Source organism: Notechis scutatus, chromosome 2 (genome assembly GCF_049901735.1).
Source record: "Notechis scutatus isolate UNSWTSFEM ecotype Mainland chromosome 2, rNotScu1.2, whole genome shotgun sequence".
In the NCBI taxonomy this organism is placed as follows: Eukaryota; Metazoa; Chordata; class Lepidosauria; order Squamata; family Elapidae; genus Notechis; species Notechis scutatus.
Genome location: NC_142010.1, coordinates 175,497,856 through 175,522,749, shown reverse-complemented (window position 1 = coordinate 175,522,749; position 24,894 = coordinate 175,497,856). Strand labels below are relative to the sequence as shown.

Genomic DNA, 24,894 nt, shown 5'->3' with positions numbered 1-24,894 from the left:
TTCTTTTTAAATATTCTCCATCTCAAGTATGACTTTTTAAAATAACCGATTCCGCAATATTCAGGCATTTAATATTCTGTTTGCTCCAACACAGTACCAAAAAAGTGAATCCAGCATGGTTCTACCAATGGTTCTACCAGGAAACCTAGTCTATTTTAAAAAGATAGAATCATAAAGAACCAGTTTCATTTACTTTCACTGGTATATGAATAATTACAATTCTTGCCTATGGGAAAAACTAAAACACCAGATACTAAATGGTACCCATACTATAGAGTGATTTTATATACAAAAATATAGCCTTCTATTCATCCACTCTTTATAGGTTTCTTGCAACATACCTTTTGGTGAATTATCTTATTTATAGTTATCATAGGCATTGGCATTTTCCTAGAATTTTTTTTTAAAAAAACGCTTACCCTTTCACCTTCGGGGGACAGCATTGCTAGAATATCATTTGTGAGAACTTTCTCTTCTCCCTCAGCTGGTGCCATGTAGGCAAACTCCAGTTTAGAAATGGAATCAAAACATTTCCTTAAATGAGGCTGAACTGCTTGAGGATTGCGAGTTTGGGCCAATATTTCCAAGAGCTCATCATTCGATAAAAAGTAGAACCTTAAATAACATTAAAAGTTGTAAAATGCAAATTTAAATACAAATGAAGCCTATGTAATGTTTTATAAAATACATTTTATAATTATACTTATTAGTCTTTCAAAATTGGGAGGCCTTAACATGTCTAATGAACAAAACTAAAAAAGAACTGGGCAGATCATTTTAGGCAGCATTCCTGACTTTAGCTTATGAAAGTATAACATATTTCAATGGTACGTACTTTTATTTAAATGTACAGAATGGTGTGAGATGGCCTTTAAGCATCTAATTAAATTCACTGTTTGCAATAAGTATCATTTTAAATGAAAAAAACCCCCAGCAATGATAATCCTAAACTGAACTACCGTGTTTCTCCAACAATATGGCCTCCACCAATAGGAAGGCCCAGCATGTTTTATCGGCATAAAATCAAATTAAGCCCCTACCCCCAAATTAAGGCCTATATTAAACATGTGAAATGGGAGGGAATGGTGTGTGTGTGGGCTTCCTTCCCAAGTCCCTCCAGCCCAAACCCGAAGGGGCCACTGGGAGAGGCCGCCCGAGGCAGTGATAGCACCCACCCATCCATGGACAGGGAGGCAAGGCGATGGCCTGCGCCGCATCCTCCTCCGAGCTGAGCCCCGCCAAGTCAGCGCCTGCCTGATGCCCATTCCGCTGCAGCGTTTGAGCTGCCGGCGATTTGGAGATGCGTGGGGACGGGACGGACTGGGTGAGGGGTGGAAAGGACGGGCAGCTTCAGGCTTTCTCCGCCGGCCTGGGAAGCAGCGCTGCCATCACCTCGCCTCCTGTCCGTGGATGGGTGGGCGCTATCACTGCCTCAGGCAGCCTCTCCCAGTGGCCCCTTTGGGTTTGAGCTGGAGGGACTTAGGAAGAAAGCCAAGCTCAGGTCGGCCCGGCTCTTTGCTTGGCAGGTGGGCGCACACCCGTGGCTCGCCCTGGCCTGCCCAGCCCAAGGGCCACTGGCGAGGCCTCCCAGGCAGGATAGCCCCACCATCCAGGACAGGGAGGCGCCGCTGCCTGCAGCGCTTTGCTGCCGGAAAGGAGCTGGCCCGCCTGTCAGCGCGCTGCCTGATGCCCCAGGCGCAGCCTTGGAGCCGTTGCCTGGAGAGGCGGGGATGGGGACGGCTGGGCGAGGGCCCCGAGGCAGCTGAGGCTCTCTCCGCTGGCCAGGAAGACTGCATCCTCGCCTCCCTGTCCGTGGATGGGCCTCTGCCTGGGCAGCCCCAGGTGGCTCTTGTTGTAGTCGGGCTGAGAGACTTGGAAGGAAACTAATAGGCTTCGGCCCGCCTTGAAGGCAAGGGAAGGCAGCCACACGGAGCTTGCCTGGCTCTGCCCGAGATGGCTCTCCGCTTGGCAGATCGAGGGTCGCAGGGAGGCGCCGCTGCCTTGGTGAGCCTGCTGGGGAAGGAGGACTGGCCGCACGTCGTGCTCTGCCCGGCGCCATGCAGGATGGCGGGGCGCTCCCGAGATGAGCCGATGCCCCGGAGATTCACCTCCCACGGGGCGGGCTGCCCTCTTGGGCAGGGGAGTCTTGTTGTAGTAGGGCATCAAACACTTCCTCAAGGCAAAGGGAAGGCAGCGACAGGGAGAAGCCGAAAGCAGGGAGGAGCCCAGCTGGCGCACGTGGCGGACAGGTCTCTAACCGTGGCAGCAAGGAGAAGGGAAAGCAACGGTGGTGGAAGGTGTCCCACCAACGCTGAGGTCAACATCCAAGCTGTCGCTGCCCGCCCACCCAAGGATGCAAGGGGGGAGAATTAAGTCACCGCCTAAAAGACGGCCTAGCTGTTTTTTCAGGGGTCAAAAAAAAAATAAGGCCCGGCCTTATTTTGTGAGAAACACGGTAATTAAGTCCTAATTACTTTCAATGGAAGCAAATAATCTCTTTCATTTAAATCAATGAGATTCAATATATGTAAACTTTGCCAGGATTGTATTCCCGACTAATAAAGGATAAAGCAACAGAACAGATGACTTAATTATCTTATTACTGATTCTTAACTAACCTTGGGAAAATGACTCTCTTGGATTCCAAATAGGCCTCCAGACATTTCTGAATCTGATCAAGAAGAGCATTATTATTCTGAAAGGTCTCTAAAAGGCCTGTGTGAGAGAAAAATAATGGATAAAAGTGTAAAACGAAAACAGGTAAAATGAAAACATCTACGTCTCAGGATGAACCTTAGCATATTCCTATATTTCAAGCCATGTTATCCTAGGAGATGCAGTCTTTTGAAATATATTAGAAAAAATAGATTAAGTATTAATTTAACAATACACAAATATGTGATATGAACAACTTTTGGATCCTACTCAGGTGAGTCTAACATACAAGGAATGCTTTTATTTATTGAATATTTACTGATTGTAGTGCTGAGGGTGTTAAGAATTTAGTTAGAAATCCTGAAAAAAATATTCTAGAAGAAAAAGGAAAGAACAGTAAAAATACATTAAAGACGAGCAAGGGTTTATAAAGGAATAAGCGTTTTCAATCAAAATAAGATCAGAATATGTAATGAATTGTGCATACATTATTTGACAGATTTCTGGTGTTATGAGTAGATGTGGGAAACAAGATATGTGGCTGCCTTTGAATGGAAGGGATACATGGTTTAATGCAAACAGCACGTAATTTAGACATACTATATTATTACCAGGCTGAGTAGCAGCACGGAGGGCATTAGGCAGTCGATTCACTTTTCTCATAACTTCCTTCCAAGACTTATCTACTTGTAAAAACATTTTAGCTTCTGCCGGCAACTGTCTTTGAATATCAGGAGCACTGAAAATGCTTTCTAAATAGAGCCAATTCCTCTGACATGTCAGCCATTCCTCCTAGCAAACAAGAAAGGTAGGTGTAAAGGTATCAGAAAAATGTTATTCACAACCTTTGGAAATGCTCCCTGTGTGCAACAAAAATTTACACAGGGCACACTTTACACATATAATGGGTGCTTTCCCTCCACAAATGTATGAGTGTGGATACTGGTTCTCAAGCAAAACTGCCACCTATCTATTTCAGCAGAAATAATGGAGAAAAAAACCCTTTCAAAATCTTTTTATAGTGAAATTATTTAATATTCCCTGAAATTACTTTATTTACATCTCTTCAAGCCTTTGATAAAGAAGAACCAATCCCACTTGACTGATGAATTATTTGTTAGATCCTTCAAGAGCTCAAGATAGTACATTCAGCATTTTCCTCATAACAGGCCCTGTGAGAATGGGTTGAGAGATAGTAACTGTTCCAATGTCATATCATAGCTAAGAGAGGACCTGAAGTTGGATCTCTTTGAATCTAGTTGAATATTTTAATTATGATCTATGTGAGCTTCTTAAATATTAACATTCTATAAGATATTCTTGTACAATAAAGTAAAGTATCCCTCAAGTTAAGCTTGACTCTGTGATGTTATCAGGGTTGGGTTTTTTTTTTGGCAACAATCAGAATTCTTCTAGAATTAGAATTCTTCTAATTCTTCTAGTTATAAGTGAGGTTACAGCCCTTCATTTTCCCATTGACCTCCCTTTCAAATTACTAATTGGTCTGACCCAACTTTGCTTTTTCGAGATTAGCTAAAATGCTGCCAAGTGAGCTGTGCCCAAAATGAACTAAGCGCGTATTAAATAACATTGTCAACATGATATTTCTTTTAAGACAAACTTCAAAATTTAGAAGAAATTATTTAAAAATGCGGTACGTACCAATGTCTGATTGAATAAAGAGAGCTGCTTCTGCCATTCATCAACTCGTGGTTTGAGAGGGCCTACGTACCGTGAAGAAGCAATTGTTGCTACATTAATAGTACTATCATCTAGAATAACCTTAAAGGAAAAGTAAAACAACATATTCATTTCTGTTAGGTGAAATTCCAGTAATACATGATAGTTCAATATTTCTTGTCTCAGGACCACCTCCCACTTTTAAGAATTATAGAGGACCTCCAAAAATTTTTTGTTTATATGCGTTACAAAAATCAATATTTATCTGCAGGGTGGACCTGGACCTATGTGGGCCTCCCCCACTCCAACTTACGACTGTTATTATGGGCTCAGTGGAGATCATAAATTGAGGGCTATCTGTATCTATTATTGGTTGCACACCACCGGAACAAAAATAGCTTTGAAAATGGATTTCTCTACATTATTATCCACTATCTAGATAAGTTAGCACTGCATTGTGTTATGGCTTCCCCGGATGCTGGCTTGGATGACAAGGAAGAGGTGGCTCTGGGGACTTTGGAATGAGGTATGGAGGAGTGTCAGGAAGAAGCAGGGAATTCTGTATGCAGCAGGATGGGCAAGAGGAGAAGAGGCCAGGAACATCGTAAGGACAGTTAGGGGAGCAGCTGGATAAATGCCTGGCTAAAAAGGAGAAAGAAGAGACATAGCTGCAGCCAGAAGGCTCAGATAACCAGCCAGAAGTGTGGGGTAGAAAAGGGATGCAGCAGCAGTCAGTTAGCAGGTATGAGAAGAAATTGCCTCCTCCACCAGATCCAGGGTGCACAGGCCTGAACAGAGAAGGCCCAATGGGGTTGACAAGTCTATTCACATGGAGGCAGCCTCACCCCTCCTAATGAGCTGTACTGGCTGACACAAAGCAATGTTGGAAACAACCCATCCATTTCCGTGCATGTGCTCCGACTCTATGACTTCTGTTTCCCTGATTCTGGACTTTTGCCTTTTTTGCTGAATTCGTGGCTGGACTTTGGACCTTGGATTTTGGACTTAGGCTTTAGTGTTGTGTACTGTGCTCGGATTTTGGACTGGTATCTTGACTTCAGACCTTTTGTGCAGATTTATGGACTTGTTCTTTGCCCTTGGACTTGATGTTGCTTGGACTCATTGGGAATTGAATTTTTTTTTTCATGTGAGCGAGCCCTAGGGAATAATGTTAGGGGCTTTCAAAGACCCAGCAAAGACTTCAAACCCTCTTTGTGTGTGTGTGTGTGTGTGTGTGTGTGTGTGTGTGAGAGAGAGAGAGAGAGAGAGAGAGAGAGAGAGAGAGAGAGAGAGAGAGAGAGAGAGCAGGAGAGAACACACTGTAAATACCGGAAGAATTATGTTTTCTCACTGAGGCTTGGTATGCTTGGCCAATAAAATACAAATGGTAAAGGTATTAGGGATCAATAGGCCAACAAAAACAAATTTTTATTTTAAAGCTGGTTGATTTAATTGCACCTATGTGGTCTCCAATAGGGAAGTGTTCAGTGAGAAAACAGAATAGCCTGCTATCTGGACTGAATATCTTATGAGTTTTTGCCAGATTTCTCAATCTGGACAGAATAAATACAGACAGTTTGCTTTAAAAGCTAATTTAGACAAAAATAGTTTCTAACCTGAATGTCATCTGTGCCACCAAGGATGAAAACATCTTTTGAATCACGATGAGGAATTACAACGAATTCTGTTGTTTTCCAGGCATCTTCCACCTGGAAGAAAAATATAATACAATTCTGAATATAATTTTGACAAACTAGATGCATTCATACCACATAAGCAAACATAGCAAACAAACAGCATGCACAGCTAACAATATGAATGCCTCCATTTATGGTTTGTTTACACAATTCATACACAGTTGCCTGGGATTATCAGTGAACCTGCTAAAAGGAATAAAGAAGGGCAACTATAGGCTTCTCCATCACCAACAAGTTTGTTTATTGGTAAAATGGATCCTCATGCATAGATAAAGTTAGCTGTTGAACGAATAAACATACAGGTAGTCCTAGACTTATGATTGCAACTGAGACCAGAACATCAGTTGCTCAGTGAAGTGGTTGTTCAGTGAGTTACACCTGATTTTATAACCTGTTTTGCCATGGCTGTTAAGTGAGTCACCTCAATTGTTAATTGACTCACATGACTGTTAAACGACTTTTCCCCATTGCTTTTGCTTGTTAGAAATTGGCTATTAGAGATAACGTGACCGCAGGGCATTGCAATCATCATACATACTTGCCAGTTGCCAAGCGCCCACATTTTAATCATGTGGCCACAGGGACACTGGAAAAGTTGTAAGTATGAGAGCAGGTTGTAAGTCATTTTTTCAGTGGCACTGTAAATGGTTGTTAAATGAATAAGTCAAGGACTACCCATATACATAGGAGGAGGGGGAAAGGGGAGATGGAACAAGAGCTAAGAATCATTTTCAATTTTGCCCATAAGAAGCAAAACAAACAGAGAAGAATGCTTGACAAATTACTATTTAGAAAAATCCAGTTTGTAACAGTTTATCATAAAATCTCAGATAGCCACATTGGCATCATGACAACTATTATGTTTGTTCCTTTTCTGATTCCCTTATTCATGAAGTTTCTTCTACTGATGTGACTACTGTAATTCAAGCAGTGAACTACTCAACGTTTACTTGGAAGAATGTTGTAGTCTCCCCAACATCGTATTAGAGATTGTTAAACTCCAAGTGAGTTCAATAAATATATTATTAAAGCTTTAGTATAACCAATCAATACAATGTATTTCAGTCCAAGATTAGAGGTTTGTATTAAAAAATACCTTTTTGAGAATAATCTCCAGAGAAGCTTCTCCTGAAGCTTGGCCAGAAACATCCTGAATCTCCTGAGTATATTCAAAAGCACTGATCTGAGTAAGTCGCTCCAAGGTTAATGGATTTTCCAGGTCTATTAATGGTGCACCAACTATTTGTTCCAGAGTTATCCAGTGTCTAGGTTTCAAAAAAGGATTTCTAAGATCTGTGATAACTGGAAGCTGAAAGAATGAAAAGTGTATCAATACAGCTCAATTCACACCATTTTCCTGTTTCAATGAATAATCGGATTAACCAACAGGCTGTTACAACGTAATAATAAATTATGATGTGTTCCATCCAATCTAAAGAGATGACTAACCCATAACTTTCCAATATTTTAAATACATATTTAAATATAATATTTTATTTGGATTTCTCTATCTTTTTCTTCTATATCAACATTCATATCTGTATTATTACATACTATGTTTTTTTGAATTTCTGTGCTAACATAAATAGTTTGCTAATCATGCAAAACACTATTTATCCTTACTCTTCCAACTTGGTCAATATAAAATGTCCTTTATGCTGGCCCACAGGCCCACCTTCAGTGCATCTGAGCCTTCATAGGCTAACAAAAATCTCTTTATCCCACTCCTCAAATAGAAAATAATAATGCTCCTTACTTATTCTTCCCATTCCATCTCATGCACGATCAACCATGCATTTGCCATTATTTGTCCACATAATGCAGGTGCTATAAAAATAAAATCTCTTCTAATGGGGTGTTTTATGTAGGATAGTGGTAAAGGAAGAATATTTGTTAAAACTGCATAGGCAATCCATCAACAGGGTAGTTTATTTATTTTATTTATTTATTTATTTATTTGATTTGCCAATTGTTTACAAGATAATAAGTATAAGTGTATACATAGTTGTGAATACATGAAATGGGTACATAAAAAAAAAATAAAGAATAAGAGAAACAATAGGACAGGGACGGTAGGCACGATGGTGCGCTTATGCACGCCCCTACAGACCTCTTAGGAAAGGGTGAGGTCAATAGTAGACAGTCTAAGGTTAAAGTTTTTGGGGTTTGGGAAGAGACTATAGAGTCGGGTAGAGTATTCCAGACATTGGCCACTCTATTGCTGAAGTCGTATTTCCTGCAATCAAGTTTGGTGCGGTTTACTTTGAGTTTGTATCTATTGTGTGCTCTTGTTTTGTTATGGTTGAAGCTGAAGTATTCATTGACAGGTAGGACATTGCAATGTATGATTTTATATACCATGCTTAGGTCAGACCGAAGACGGCGTAATTCAAGGTTTTCTAGTTTTAGAATTTCAAGTCTGGTGGCATAAGGTATTCTACAACGAGTAGAAGAGTGGAGAACTCTTCTTGTGAAATATTTCTGGACTTTCTCAATTGTGCTAATATCAGATACGTAATGAGGGTTCCAGACTGATGAACTGTATTCGAGTATTGGTCTAGCAAATGTTTTGTATGCTCTGGTTAGTAGTGTGATATTACCAGAGAAAAAACTACGTAGGATTAGGTTAACACCTCTTAATGCCTTTTTGGCTATGTAGTTGCAGTGGGCTCTAGCACTTAGATCATTAGAGGTGAGTATTCCAAGGTCCTTTACAGAGCTTGGGTCATCAACAAGATCTTGACTATTCAGCTTGTATTTTATTTTCTGATTTTTTTGCCAATATGTAAGACAGAGCATTTATTTGTTGAGATTTGGAGTTGCCATTTGTTTGACCATTCAGATACATAGTCAAGGTCTTTTTGTAAGGTAGCAGTATTGTCTGTGGTATTGAACAGCTTTACATCATCAGCGAAGAGAACGCAATTGCTCTTAATATGATCACAGAGGTCGTTTATGTAGAGTATAAAGAGAGTTGGTCCTAGAACACTGCCCTGGGGGACACCACTATTGACAGGTACTGGATTTGATAGAACGCTCCCGATTTTGACCATTTGTTGTCTGTTTGACAGGAATGCTTCTATCCAGTTATTCAGTTGTCCAGAGATACCATAGGATTTTATTTTTAGGAGTAGTTTGTCGTGTACCACTGAATCAAAGGCTTTACAGAAGTCTATGTAGATTGCGTCAATTGCTTTGCCCTGGTCGAGTTGTGTCGTCCATATGTTTTTGCAGTGTAAGAGTTGCAGATTACAGGATAGTTTTTTTCTGAAACCAAATTGTTTATTGGAGAGTAGGTTGTTTGACTCTAAGTGGAGGATGATGGATTGGTTAATAATTGATTCCATGACTTTACAGGTGACGCAGCATAAGGAGATTGGCCTGTAATTTTCAACTAGGCTTGGGTCTCCCTTTTTGAAGATGGGGATGACTGTGGCTTGTGACCATAGGTTAGGCAAGAAGCTGGTCCTGAAAGATTTTTCAAAGATTATGCTTAGAGGTTTGGCTATGGCAGTGGATAGCTTTCTTAAGAAGTAGGCACATATTCCATCCGGTCCAATAGATAGAGATGGTTTTAGATTGCGTAGTGATTTTTCGACATTGTCTTCTGTGAAATCGATATGTATTAGATCATTGTTGTTATCTGTGGTACGGCTAGGAAATACTGGGCATGATCCGTTGCTGTTTACATGACCAAGCACTGCACTGCACACAGGAAGTTTTCTGGGTGGCTGCAAGTATACTGTCCTGGTACTAAACATACTAAGCCCTCATGAGCAGTGTTGGAAGAAGAGAAAGAAGAACAGTTCTAAATGACATATTAGCAAACAGTAAGATGTGGCAGCTCCATTTATATGAAGCTAATGCACAACTGTGGAGTGGGGTAATAGAAGAAATTGATTGCAAAAGCTGCAACATCCAGGTTTCAGAAATTACATTCTGAACCTATGTGCAGGTATGAAAAACGAGTTGGCATGGCCAGAATTGTTTCTCATAGAAAATAAATCTATACATGGATTACAGAAGGTGCTGAGTTTCCAGATGGCAGAATGTTGATTCCAGCATAATGAATTTCTCTTGCCTTTTCCCACTTTCTCCCGTTTGGTCTCCCCTATACAATTATAAGTACATAAAAAGTAACCTCTTTGGGATATTCATTCTATCCAATGAAGAAAGATGAGATATTTGAAGTTAGTATGAAATACAATTTAGTCTCAAATGTATCAAAATATATTTTGGTTTGGATTACTGAAAAAGACTAAAATGGCTAATCTCTTTGCTGATTTTTAAATTATGTGATTAATAGGAAACAAGAATTTAGATATCTGAATATGCTCTAGATCAGGGGTCTCCAACCTTGGCAAGTTTAAGCCTGGAGGACTTCAACTCCCAGATTCCCCAGCCAGCAAAGCTGGCTGGGGAATTCTGGGAGTTGAAGTCCTCCAGGCTTAAACTTGCCAAGGTTGGAGACCCCTGATCTAGATCACATCCTGCTAGCAACTTTACCATGCTACAATAGAACTCTGTTAACTAGCTATTATGCTATTAATCTGATCTAAAAGTAAAACTATGGCCAGCCGTTTAAGTCAAAATTGATGTAATATTTATTAATTCTTCTACTCATTTCTTGATTTATTCAACATTGGATCTTGCTTCACTATTTACTCTGAAATCTCCTTACTCATCTTTGTCTCTTTAACTTTGAATGTAACATTGTAAACATGAATCTGACATGATGAATATTTCTGTATAAATTTATTTTCTTTTAGAAACTTTCCTAATTCATTACCCGTCTCACTTTTTTTTAATTTGAAAATATTTCTTTATATTACATTTTCAAATGGCCCTTTGTACCTTTTCTTTCATTTTCTCCACCTTCTCCTTGAGTTGTGGGACAACATTATTAGGTGGCAAGCCTTTTTCCAGCTGATTCACAAATTTAGCATATTTGGAAACTTGACCATTCAATAATTCTGGATCCAAGCTATCAAATTTAGACTACAAAAAATATGTAAGTAAAAAGATATTAGTTAGAAAACTTCCTTAGTATATATAAGAAATTTACTTTAAAATAATCTACAAAAACCAAATCTAATATAGATATAAGCAGAGAGAAAAAATACTAGCTTTAGTGAAGTCAGTAGGAGACTTACTTAAAAGTAAACCTGAGAATTAAATTAAGACCATTAAATTACCATGTATTTCTTTTTTGAAAGAAGTTTACCCCATAGAACAATGGGGTACCTGGTCCATCCTAGAGCATGAGTATGAGATGAACCCATTTAGGATAAGAACCCTTTTTAATGAACCATATAGTTTTTGGTCTTTGGTATTGTTTTGTTTTCTGTTAGTTATTTTATTATTTTGTACTTTGGTCCTAGATATTTGTGATGCTTTATTTATAGTTCTTTTGCTGTCGTGCTTCAATACAATTGTAATTTATTCAGAGTTCCTTTAAAAAGTTAGGAAGCCTCATAAAATAAATTGATTTGACTACCATAAAAAGGTCTATCTGGTGCTGCCCTTTAAAAAACTTATATAATACAGTTGGTCCAAAACAACAGCATCCTATGTACTTTCTGGCTACTGTTGTTAGGTGTATGTAGCCTAGATTTTGCAGGCTCTGCATTAGTTACTATTTTGTTTTGAAATACAATTTAACGTGCTATTTTTAATCTAATAATGACCTTTATGGCTTGGCACTTGAATACTTTCATATCTTTTTTTTTAGTTGTTCTCCTTCAGACCAAAGTAACTTGAAAGCCAGGGAACCCAAAGAATAATTTAAAAAGATAATTTACTTCAATTTGGTCTATAACATCTCTGTCTCCTTTTAAAACCAAAATTTTCCAGATTGTTAAATCTGCACATTTAGATGGATAACATTAAATTCCAATATATATAATTTACCTCCATCCAATCTTCCTCAAGTATTGACCATTCAGAAAGAGAGTCCCACAACAGTTGTTTCAACTTCAACTCTGCACAAACTTCCTCCAAGGTATCAAATTTTGTTATGTCCACCTTTCAAGAAACAATTGAAATAATTGAGTTACATTCATTTGAAGCCCATATGTTGCAAAATATGACACATGTTTAAAGAAAATCTACAATACTAAATACTGATAAATCGGAAGAGGAAAGATCAATCCATTTCAAATAATATATGAATCTGATGCTTCAGATTCATAAATCATGATTTCTGGCTTGGGTTTTTTGTTTTTTTTAAATAAGGCAGCATTCTCTGGAGATAAAATTAAATGGTAACTAAGTCTCTCTCCTAGTCAGAAAGCAGAGGAGAAGAATGAATGTGAGACTATAGTAATGCTTTGTTAGATCCATTGCAGCTTGTGCACATATTGTATTATTAAACCATGCCTCAGAATAAGAATGTGCAAAAAACTGAAGAATAACTTGTTTTGTGCTTAGGAAACAGCTCTACTTGAAATATTGTATAGAAACATCCAGCACTGCCTACATTTTGACAAGGTAAACTTGAAATGGTTTTCTTTGTTCACTTGGTTTGCATGCCGAGATCACAGAAGAGGTAACATTTCATTTTACTTCCATGACTGCAATATATAGTCACTGTTGTAGTAATCTTTCCATTTGCAACTCAAAATAGTGGTAACACTGGTGTGTAAAACATATATCAACACGAATTTTGGCATTTAGCTGCCTTCCTTAACTTGTATTTATTTTTTTCATTGCTTTTTCTTTTCTGTAGGCAAAATTACTTGTAGACAGCTCATACAAACTCTAACTACTGACCTATAAGAACTCTAACTTCTGCATTAAAAACAAAGCAGTCATTTAGCAGATAAGCTGGGATTTGCAAACAGATTTTCTTGAAACATTGTCAACAGTAGCAGGGATGTAATTGCCTGTTGTGCAATAATAGTTAGACAGGGGAAAGATTGAAAAAAAAAAAAGAACTATGTCATGGCCACAATACAACAATTAAGTATTGAAAAACTATTTATTTAATTTATCAAATTTATTTGCCACCCATTTCATGGTTCAGGCGAGATGTTTTACAATGCATACAATACTATGTATTGTAAAATAATGTACTGTATTTTAAAGAAAGATATATGATTGATTTTACAACTTCATAAGATGGATGATAAAAAAAAATTGTTTGCACATGTTTGAATTAGTCCAGATGTAATTTAAAACATATTGGTTATCATGGGACTGTGGTGATTCCATACGCTGCTGTGAATTATAAACGAATATTTTTAATTAAATGTGGAGTTATTCACTACACATTTACAAACTGCATCCAGTTATCAAAGCTACTTCTGTATTTATCTCTTGTAGCCTTGTTCATTTCACATTTATTGTGTGTAAATAAATATTTGTTTGGTTACTTCAATGCTTTCACATAACCCAGAAATGTAAGTGCTGAATAGAATACAGAAAAGAAATGAAAACACTACCAAACCCCTAAGAAAGAAATATTTTTATTATTAGAGAGAGTCCCTGGATAGTACATTATAAATGTATTGTATTCTGTTTAGCGCTGTATTATAAGAACCAGTAGGACTGAGCAATACAGTGAAAATCAAGAAACCATTTGCTATTGTTTCAATAGAACTGTTCTGGAATATGCAGAATTAGAATAATAGTCTCATTAAATAAACTAAATAAGCGGTTCTTATGAATTGAAGCACTCTTTCCTAAATCTTATTTTATCATTCTGTGCCTATGAAATTGATTAGGCTCAAGGCATTCAATAGTCTATCACAGAGTGGAAATTTGAACCTGTCCCTCCTATTGCAGGCCAAGGCTACCATTATATATACACACCATCTCATACATCATAGGACTTGTTTGGTTTTGCAAATCATAATTTAAACATTCATCTACGAACCAAAATGGAATTGTGGACAGATTACCTTGAAGTTTTTCTGATAGGATTTATACTGGAATGCCCGCTTTTGTATTTCATCAAGAATGGCCTGCAACTCACTTAGAATTACTTTCACTTTGTCTTGATCAGCATCTGCATCCAAAATCTGAGGATCCTATTTTTTTAAAAAAATAAATAAATCAAAAGTCATTTTATGATCAGCTATCATTAAGGTTACATATAAGCGTTGTACATCAAACCATAAAATTAAATTCAGTGAGGAGACAGATTATATTCAACGTCATAGTACAGTGTAAATGCAATTAATTTTTTCTGCTTGATTTAATTCTTACTACAAAAAGCACCAAGTAGCACTGATCAATGTTTCTCTGTTATCAACTGAAAAAAAAGAGGTAGGCAAGTATTTGGTTCAATATCTGATAAAAGAGCAGCTCAGTTGAGCAGGTATACATAATAAATGGATGGCTCTCAACAACTCTTTCACCTTTTGCTCATGGCCCTGATTTCCCAAGAAGGAGTTAGAGGGTGCACAGTACATACTGTTCAGCCTTCAAATTCTATCCGGTTCTATCTATTAAAAGTGGGGCTGTAAAAGTTTTCCTATCACTTTTAATACCCTGTTTCTCCAACAATATGGCCTCCCCCAATAGGAAGTCCCAGCATGTTTTATAGGCATGAAATGAAATTAAGCCCCTCCCCTCAAATTAAGGCCTATATTAAAACATACGAAATGGGGGGGAATGGTGGGGGGGCTGGCCGTTAGGAAGTACTTTTGTTGCACACCCGGACATGGTGCTGCTTGCGTTGACCCCGATACGAAGTGCCCCACCAACGTCGAGGTCTACATCCAAGCCGTCGCTGCCCGCCTGCCCGAAAATGCAAGGGGGGGGATTAAGTCACCCCCGAAAAGACGGCCTAGCCATTTTTTCGGGGCTCAAAAAAAAATAAGACCCGGCCTTATTATATGAGAAACACGGTATGTGCATGCCATTAAAATAGATTTTTCTGAGCGAAATCAAAGCTTGCCATATTTCTTCATTTAAAACCCCAAACCCATGTGGAATACCTGATTTATGAGGTTCCTTATACCAGATCCATTGGGTTGCTTTTCTTTTCTTGCTTCTTAGTCAAAGACTTTTCGTTGCCTTTTTACCCAAGGCATCTTTTTTTAATATCAGATGTTAACTCTGAGAATTTTTGCTGGAGAAGTATAGTTCTACCACATATTGTGGCTTTTGAATTCATCTTGGGTTTAGCACACCCAACTACTGAAACTAATAAGGGTAAGTAACTAGTAAATAGTAACAAGAATTACCGGTATATTATGAGAAGAGTTGCAAATAGAAATAGAAGGACTGTGGCAAGAGAAAGCACGAGTAGTACCAATAGTAATAGGTTCCTTGGGTACAATCTCAAAATAACTGGAGGTCCATTTGAACATTGATCATCGGTATTGACAAAATCATCACCAGTCAATTGTAAAAGGCAGCTTTACTTGGAACAGCTTTCATCCTGTAGCAATAGCTTTAACACTACCAAACATGGACATCTGCTTATCTGACAGGTGGATAAAAATGCCAAATCCAGTTTAAACTTCTGGATGACTGTGACAAACTATAGTTCAGTAATATAGGAATACAAAAAATAATTAATTTAATACCTGTGCTAGAAGTCTAACTTCTTTAACTTCTTCATTCAGATCATGAACATCTTCATCTAGAAGCTGGCAGAATTTAATAATGCTGGCATCTCTTTCACCCACAGATTTATCAATTGCATTACGAACAGCAACAATAGAGGGCTTCAAACTTGAAAACAAAGCAAAATCTTCAGGAGGTGTGGGTATAACATACTGTTCAATAAGCTGATACATCTTAGAAACCACTTTTGATTCATCTTCAAGAATTTCAATCTGAGGGAAGATAGAAACAAATTATTTTTCCATTTTGTTCGCAAATACTCTGACAGGTTATCTTAAAACTCTTAGCGAATCGAAATTGCTGTCAAATGTCACTTTAAATACAGGGCAGAACCTGATTTTAAAATTGCACAAAGAGATTGACCTTACCTGCTACCTACATAAAAATCAAGTTCAAATGCACTCATTCTTGCTCTTTCTCTGTCCAGATTACTTGCACAACTGAGAATCATCAGTACACTTACCACAAACTGGTCACTCCCAGTAGTTTCAAGTCATTTGGTTCAATATCTGATAAAAGAGCAGCTCAGTTGAGCAGGTATACATAATAAATGGATGGCTCTCAACGACTCTTTCACCTTTTGCTCATGGCCCTGATTTCCCAAGAAGGAGTTAGAGCAGGGGTGGGCAAACTTTTGGCTCGGGGCCGCATTGACTTTTAAAATTTGACAGACGGGCCGGGTCAGCACAAGATTTTTGGGAATCGCCCCCCACCCTTCCCCCCTCTTCTCCTCCTTCCCCTCCCCTCGGAGGCCCCCTGAGTCAGGAGTTGCTACCGCCGGCGCGCTCATGCGGCTCCAGTCCCGCGTTGCCTCGGGAAGGGAAAGGCAAAAGGAAGAGCCGCGGCAGTGCTTTGCAACGGGAGCAGCGGCACCGAGGCTCAGGCTCAGCGGCTCCTGGTTTTGCCTTTTCCTTCCCAAGGCAACGCGGGACTGGAGCCGCACGGAGCTGCGCCGGCGGTAACAACTCCTGACAGCCCCAGCCGGACACCTGAGCGGAGCCCAGGCGAAACTGCCTGTTGCTGCTGCCGGAGTACTGCCGGGTCGCCTCCTCCAAGCAGCCTGCCCGCCCACCGGGCTTCCCCTCTGCCACGCGGCTCGGGGCCAGGCACGAGCGCCCGCGAGTTAAAAGGAAGCCGAAAGTTGCTGGGAAGTTGCTCGGGTGCTGGGAGCAGGCTTTTAAAGTGCCGCCCGAGCAAAGTTTAAGCAGCCCGCCCACCCGCCGGGCGGAACCCTTCCTGCTCCTCGGCAGGAAGACGCTCCAGCCTGCAAACTTTGCCTTTGCAAAGTTTAAGCCTAGAAGCCCCGGAAACCCAAGCAACTTCCCAGCAACTTTCAGCTTCCTTTTAACTCGCAGGCGCTTGTGCCTGGCGGAGGGGAAGCCCGGAGCCTCCTCCAAGCAGTCCGCCACCCGCCCGCCAGGCTTCCCCTCTGCCACGCGGCTTGGGGCCAGGCGCGAGCGCCCGCGAGTTAAAAGGAAGCCGAAAGTTGCTGGGAAGTTGCTCGGGTTTCCGGGCTTCCAGGGCTTTGCAAAGGCGAGCGCCCGCGAGTTAAAAGTTGCTGAGAAGTTGCTCGGGTGCTGGGAGCAGGCTTTTAAAGTGCCGCCCGAGCAAAGTTTAAGCAGCCCGCCCACCCACCGGGCGGAACCCTTCCCGCTCCTCAGCAGGAAGACGCTCCAGCCTGCAAACTTTGCCTTTGCAAAGCCCTGGAAGCCCGGAAACCCGAGCAACTTCCCAGCAACTTTCGGCTTCGTTTTAATCTCGCGGGCGCTCGTGCCTGGCCCCGAGCCGCACGGCGGAGGGGAAGCCCGGAGCGCCGCCGGTCGCCTCCTCCAAGCAGCCCGCCTGCCCGCCGCCGCGCGGCTCCGGGGCCAGCGCGAGCGCCCGCGAGTTAAAACGAAGCGGAAAGTTGCTGGGAAGTTGCTCGGGTGCTGGGAGCAGGCTTTAAAGTGCCGCCCGAGCAGGACTGCCGAGCCGGGAAGCGGGGCACCAAGGCAGGGCAAGGCTCCACCAGCAGCGGCCTAGCTTTAGGTGGCTCCAAGCAGCCCGCCCGCCTCCGCCGGGTGGAACCCTTCCCGCTCCTCGGCGGGAAGACGCTCCAGCCTGCAAGCTTTGCCTTTGCAAAGTTTAAGCCTGGAAGCCCCGGAAAAAAAGGAGGATCGGCGGGGATTCACCTTCGGAGAGGTCGCACTCGAAGGTGATTTCGAACTCCCAGCCGAGGCCTTTGCAAATTTCTTTTCTTTCCTACCCCTAAATTGCTCCGCACTGTTTTGCAGCTTTGGGGCCACGCGGCACAGGGCAATATGCCACGCCCAGCGATTTTTTTTTCAGGGGCGGGCCGGATTGGACAGACCAATGGCAGCGATTTTTTTCAGGGGCGGGCCGCATTGGACAGACCAACGGGCCGGATGTGGCCCGCGGGCCGTAGTTTGCCCACCCCTGAGTTAGAGGGTGCAGTACATACTGTTCAGCCTTCACATTCTATCCGGTTCTATCTATTAAAAGTGGGGCTGTAAAAGTTTTCCTATCACTTTTCATACCCTGTTTCTCCAACAATACGGCCTCCCCCAATAGGAAGTCCCAGCATGTTTTATAGGCATGAAATGAAATTAAGCCCCTCCCCTCAAATTAAGGCCTATATTAAAACATACAAAATGGGGGGAATGGTGGGGGCTGGTCGTTAGGAAGTACTTTTGTTGCACACCCGGACATGGTGCTGCTTGCGTTGACCCCGATACGAAGTGCCCCACCAACATCGAGGTCTACATCCAAGCCGTCGCTGCCCGCCTGCCCGAAAATGCAAGGGGGGGGAATTAAGTCACCCCCGAAAAGACGGCCTAGCCATTTTTTCGGGGCTCAAAAAAAAATAAGACCCGGCCTTATTATATGAGAAACACGGTATGTGCATGCCATTAAAATAGATTTTTCTGAGCGAAATCAAAGCTAGCCATATTTCTTCATTTAAAACCCCAAACCCATGTGGAATACCCGATTTATGAGGTTCCTTATACCAGATCCATTGGTATTTTCTTGCTTCTTAGTCAAAGACTTTTCGTTGCCTTTTTACCCAAGGCATCTTTTTTTAATATCAGATGTTAACTCTGAGAATTTTTGCTGGAGAAGTATAGTTCTACCACATATTGTGGCTTTTGAATTCATCTTGGGTTTAGCACACCCAACTACTGAAACTAATAAGGGTAAGTAACTAGTAAATAGTAACAAGAATTACCGGTATATTATGAGAAGACTTGCAAATAGAAATAGAAGGACTGTGGCAAGAGAAAGCACAAGTAGTACCAATAGTAATAGGTTCCTTGGGTACAATCTCAAAATAACTGGAGGTCCATTTGAACATTGATCATCGGTATTGACAAAATCATCACCAGTCAATTGTAAAAGGCAGCTTTACTTGGAACAGCTTTCATCCTGTAGCAATAGCTTTAACACTATCAAACATGGACATCTGCTTATCTGACAGGTGGATAAAAATGCCAAATCCAGTTTAAACTTCTGGATGACTGTGACAAACTATAGTTCAGTAATATAGGAATACAAAAAATAATTAATTTAATACCTGTGCTAGAAGTCTAACTTCTTTAACTTCTTCATTCAGATCATGAACATCTTCATCTAGAAGCTGGCAGAATTTAATAATGCTGGCATCTCTTTCACCCACAGATTTATCAATTGCATTACGAACAGCAACAATAGAGGGCTTCAAACTTGAAAACAAAGCGAAATCTTCAGGAGGTGTGGGTATAACATACTGTTCAATAAGCTGATACATCTTAGAAACCACTTTTGATTCATCTTCAAGAATTTCAATCTGAGGGAAGATAGAAACAAATTATTTTTCCATTTTGTTCGCAAATACTCTGACAGGTTATCTTAAAACTCTTAGTGAATCGAAATTGCTATCAAATGTCACTTTAAATACAGGGCAGAACCTGATTTTAAAATTGCACAAAGAGATTGACCTTACCTGCTACCTACATAAAAATCAAGTTCAAATGCACTCATTCTTGCTCTCACTCCCTCTCTCCAGATTACTTGCACAACTGAGAATCATCAGTACACTTACCACAAACTGGGAGATCACTCCCAGTAGTTTCATATACATACTATATAACATGAAGAACAACATTTGTTGTGTTGCACACGTCCTTGCCTCTGGGTCATGGGGGAGACCTTCCCCCATTGGCCCCCAGGATGAGAGAAAAGAGGAAGAGAATTGGATTTCTTTTGTTCCTGGGTCATAAGCACAGTCACAGTTTTACTTAACAACCACTTCACTTAATAACCGAGTTTCCAATTGTGATTGCAAAACAAGTGCTACCTCTATTAGCTAAACTGGGTATAAACTCCACTGATTTTGCTGTATTTTTCCTCTATTGCATCTCTTCCAACATCCTGCTGTCCTCCAAACATTTTCTATTTCACTTAGTGCCAACATAGCCAATGAAAGATGTTGGAAACATCTGGTGAGCACTAATTAGGCACTGCAGATGTGAAGGAAACTTACTCTTTGACAGGCCACACAACCAGTTGTGATACATAGGTTTCATGCCCTATTTATTTCAGCTAGGATGTACTGCAAGACTAGATTTAGATATGCACATTATATTGTACCTATCTCCCAGGAAGGCAAATATAAGAGAACACAATTACTACCCAGATCAAAAGGATCTATTTGATTTCTTATGAGAAACCGAATAGTTTATATGGGTTTCATTAACTGTAGATAGAGTATCTAAAAGCAAGCAAAACGCATCTGGCAATGGCAGCAAAATGAAACTTGTTAACTCATGCTACTTAATAAAAACAGTATGGTGAACTTACCCTATCTTGTATTTCATCAAGGAATGTCAAAGTAACCACATATTCAGTAGTTGTACTTGGCAAAAACTCAAGTTTAAATTTAGCATCATTTGCCTCAACGAGAATGGTGTTCACTTTTTTCTTTGCAATGACAGGAAGCATCTCATTAATAACCTAAATGCAAAATAAAGCATTAAAAGCATTAGTAAAATTATAAAAGGAAAAGTAACATTTAGATAAGAATTTACATAACATGAAAGTATTCTTTAGTCAAGACTATGTAGCTTATAATGAGTAAATGTCATGTCATGATTAAATGGATGTAGGGACTTTGGGCAAGTCACTCTCAGCTCAACCCACCTCATAGGGTTGTTGTGGGTAAAATGGGAGAAGGAAGTTGTGTTGGATAGATTCATTAGCTTAAGGTGTTTGTAAAAATAATAAAAGCATGATATAAATAAACAAAATAAATAAAATTTCAGTTCATAATGCATTAAATTGACAATAGAGTTTTGGAAAATGTCTTCTAGTTATTGGAAATAGAAGTCAATACCTACCACACCCCAAGGGACATCCCTGATTTCCCAAACACTGTTTTTAAATTATTACAAATAACTAAAATTGTGTTTGATTTCAAAATTTTGTAAGATCTCAAAGGACATTTGAGATAGAACATTTTTTCAGGATTTTGTTCAAGAATACAAAAATGTCATGAAATTGCAGCAAGGTATGAGATCTTGTAAAATTTCAGTTATTCTGGAAGGAGGAATGCCCAAGCCACCATATGAGACTGACTCTGCTCCATAGAATTTTCTTTCCAAGCTTTTCCAGAGTTCAGTGCACAATTTTGAGACACTGTCTTAACCCAACCTTAACCCAAGGTTATTGTAGAGACTAAATGAGGGGACATTTCTATTAGCTTTCAAAGAAAAGTTGGGATATAAATCAGTAATCAATCAACCAATAATCCATATATCTTTGCAGTTACATTGTCTCTCTCTCTCACACACACATTTTTCTGGAAAATCCCTTTAGTATGCAGAAACTTTCTTGTTTTTTTAATTGGCCCCATTTCATTTCTAATCTGGTATGGGTAACATTAAAAATGAAGTTAAAGGGCAATGTAGATTTACCTCCAAACAGCGCTTTGGTGATGGAATTAGTTTGTCTTTCAACTTTTTACCATCTATGAGGAACAAACCTAATGATCTCTTTTGTTTTATTGCCAAAGCTTCTTTGTGTTGTCTGTGATATTTCTCCAGTTGTTCAGCAAAAAATTTAACATCTGTTTATTTTAAACAAAAGGATACAGTTAGTCATTTACAGATGGCTTGGGGGTGAAAACTATATTGTATTTCCTCATGGGAAAGAATACAAATACATTTCCCCCTTTTTATTTAGAAAAAAGGTTTTTTTTAGTGATGAACAGAGATTATTCAAAATGGGTTATCTTCTCCTGTCTGGTCTATAGAGTGTTTTTACAGAAATAAACAAATGCTTATTGTGTATGAAAGCAGCCACTGACAATTCCAGAATGTTATAAAACCTAGACATAAACAATCTCCTCAACTCAGCAATACAATTTCAGAGAAGTGGAAGGTTTTAAGGCCAGACATTTGCTTAACAATAGCGAGCGATTCTGTTCCATTCCATTCTGTTCTGTTAAGTGTTTCTCTGATAAAACATCCTGGAAAATACCAAAGCTTTTAACTATTTAAAAATGTTTGCTGTAAAAAATGGTATTGCCTCTATGGAATATTCATTGCAGATTTCATGAGATTAACTCATCTATTAGAACTATGAAAAGCTTTGGATTGAAAGGTACAATAGCACTTCACAGAGCAAGCATGCTCACAGCATAAAAAGATAACTATAGAAGAGGTAAGAAATCAAGCAACAACAAAAAGGATCTTGTGTCACTGCAATGAATATTTCATATTTTTTATCATGAAGTTTATATTAAACACCTACATGCAACAACATTTTGCAATTCTTTAAAGTAGTTGTGACTGGAATTGCTGTTTCCAGTTCTAGAATGACCCTAGAAAAAGGCTTGTTTGCAGATTGATGTTTCAAGTGGACTCTTAAGCATCATTTTGCCTTTTAAGTTCAACTACTTCTAGTGAATTAAAGAATCAGAAAGAATCCAGGATTATCTATATTACACACCCTAGTCAACCATTCTATAATAGAATATTGTAGTCTTCCTCTGTATGTAATTCAAATTCAGTCCAGAAAGGAAACCTAAAGCTGAATCCTGGTAGAGACTTTTAGAATTCATAGACAAATAATGGATCTCACTTTGCTCTGAATTTCAGATAATAATGAAGAAATAATGACACTTAGTGGACATTCAGCTTAAAAGATAACCCTTGCCCGACGAGGTCATTAAAGCAAGAATTTATTCTGTGTGTGTGTGTGTGTGTGTGTGCGCGCGCGTTTGTGTGCTCTCTCTCTCTCTCTCTCTCTCTCTCTCTCTCACACACACACACACACACACACACACACACACACTTTATCTATAATCCTTTAATACTTATGTCATCTGGAGAGTAGTTTTGATCTAGTGATTAAGGCACCAGATAGAAACCAGGAAACTGTGAATGACTTTGGGTCAGGCCCTTTCTCTCAGCCCAATTCACCTCACAGGTTTCTTGTTGTGGAGAAAAGAGGAGGAGGGAATATTAAGTTCACCATCTTGAATTATTTATAAAAATAATAAAAAGCACAATAAAATATGTTTAAAAACCTTAAAGGTGCATTACTACAGAACACTGTCAAACTGCCAAATTTAATTATGGATACACCTACAAATCTTTCAATTTTAATCACTATATCATACCACATACAGATAGTCAATGAGCAGCTACACACCATTCACAGTTACATAATTACACCATTTCAGCTGAATCTTATCTACCTTAGCAGGTTGCCTTAGCTTTATTTCAGAATATAGTAAGATACTATATTGGGGAAAATGAAAAAGGAAGTCTCTTTTCTCCTTTTAAAAACATATGAAATGTAACATTTTCACGTAAAAGAAAGATCTCCTTCAAAGTAAACTTGACTCCTATAGTAACTTTATAGAATTAGATGTAGTTTCAGGCAACACTATGGAAGTCCCTTCTCATTTGTTTCTTCTGGGATGTTCTGATGGTCATCCCACAAAGTCCTCTTCAACATTCCCAAATTTGATCAAAGTTGGCTAGGTGCTGCTACCTACAGTAAATGAACTTGTTTAATACCACATTCAGGAGATTTTCTACAATTTCAATATTTCAAATGTTTACTGGCATAACACAGTCTGCTAAGAAAATCATTTTCTAATCAAATGCAGCACAGAATGTAACAAAATATAAAAGAATATTTACCAGGTTCTTCTTTCCTCAGAGCTGGCAAATCAAGGCTTTCATTTTCTCTGAAAAATAATCGAAACTTTTCAAAAGTAGCTGCATATAAATTTGCTGATTCAAATGCTGAATCAATTGTTTCCTATAAAGTAAAAATGATATTTAAATTATTATAGTCTTTGATTAACTTCTATCCATACAATGGATCTATTTCATTTCTTCTACTTTCATTGTCATTTATTACTATGCTGTGTCATTCTTACATAGAAGCAGTGATAGAAGCATAGAAAAGTTAAAGAGCAAGTTGAAATATCTACCCTTAGATCACATTCTATTTCTGAGTAAGTTAGAAAAATGTGGGATAAACAGCATCACCACCAGATGGATTCGTAACTGGCTGACAAACTGCACTCAGCATGTGGTCCTTAATGGAACTACATCTACAGGGAGGGAAGTAAGCAGTGGGTTACTCCAAGTTCTGGCTTAGGCTCAGTACTCTTCAATATCTTCATAAACGATTTAGATGAGGAAATAGAAGAACTCATCACATTTACAGATGACACTAAATTGGCAGGAATAATCAACACCCAGAAAATAGGCTCAAGATCCAGAAAAATCTCGACAAACTTGAACACTGTGCCCTAACAAAATGAAATTCAATGGTGAGAAAAGTGAGAAATTTTACACTTAGGCAAGAAAGACCAAATGTACAGATATAGAAAAGGTGTAACCTGACTCAACAGCAGTAATTGCAAGAGGGATCTTGGAATTCTTGTGGACAATTACCTAAATATGAGCCAGCAGTGTGCTGCAGCAGCCACAAAAGCCAAAGCAATCCTAGGTTGTATTAACAAAGGGCTAGAATCAAGTTCACATGACATGTTAGTACCACTTTATAATGCCTTGGAATATTGCAACCAATTTTGGTCTCCACATTATAAAAAAGACATTGAGACTCTGGAAAGAGTGCAGAGAAGAGCAACAATGATGATAAGGGGGCTGGAGGCTAAAACATATGAAGAACGGTTGTAGAAATTGGGTATGTCTAGTCTAGTGAAGAGAAGAGAAGAGAAGGACTAGGAGTGATAGTTGAGAGGTAATATTTGAGAGACTGCCACAAA

General features: G+C 39.4%; 1 protein-coding gene across 1 annotated transcript in view; it reads right to left on the bottom strand.

The window, feature by feature from the left end:
• The window catches only part of DNAH6 (dynein axonemal heavy chain 6), a 181,866-nt gene that overhangs the window by 141,304 nt on the left and 15,668 nt on the right, over positions 1-24,894 (bottom strand). The window contains exons 12-24 of the mRNA XM_087957457.1: positions 23,795-23,915; positions 21,557-21,708; positions 20,445-20,597; positions 19,180-19,431; positions 13,934-14,062; positions 11,943-12,056; positions 10,887-11,030; positions 7,129-7,341; positions 5,952-6,044; positions 4,318-4,437; positions 3,267-3,447; positions 2,619-2,715; positions 420-615 (exon numbers count right to left, since the gene is read on the bottom strand). Of these exons, the coding sequence (XP_087813583.1) occupies positions 420-615; positions 2,619-2,715; positions 3,267-3,447; positions 4,318-4,437; positions 5,952-6,044; positions 7,129-7,341; positions 10,887-11,030; positions 11,943-12,056; positions 13,934-14,062; positions 19,180-19,431; positions 20,445-20,597; positions 21,557-21,708; positions 23,795-23,915 (1,965 nt within the window). The remainder of the gene's footprint in view (positions 1-419; positions 616-2,618; positions 2,716-3,266; positions 3,448-4,317; positions 4,438-5,951; positions 6,045-7,128; positions 7,342-10,886; positions 11,031-11,942; positions 12,057-13,933; positions 14,063-19,179; positions 19,432-20,444; positions 20,598-21,556; positions 21,709-23,794; positions 23,916-24,894) is intronic.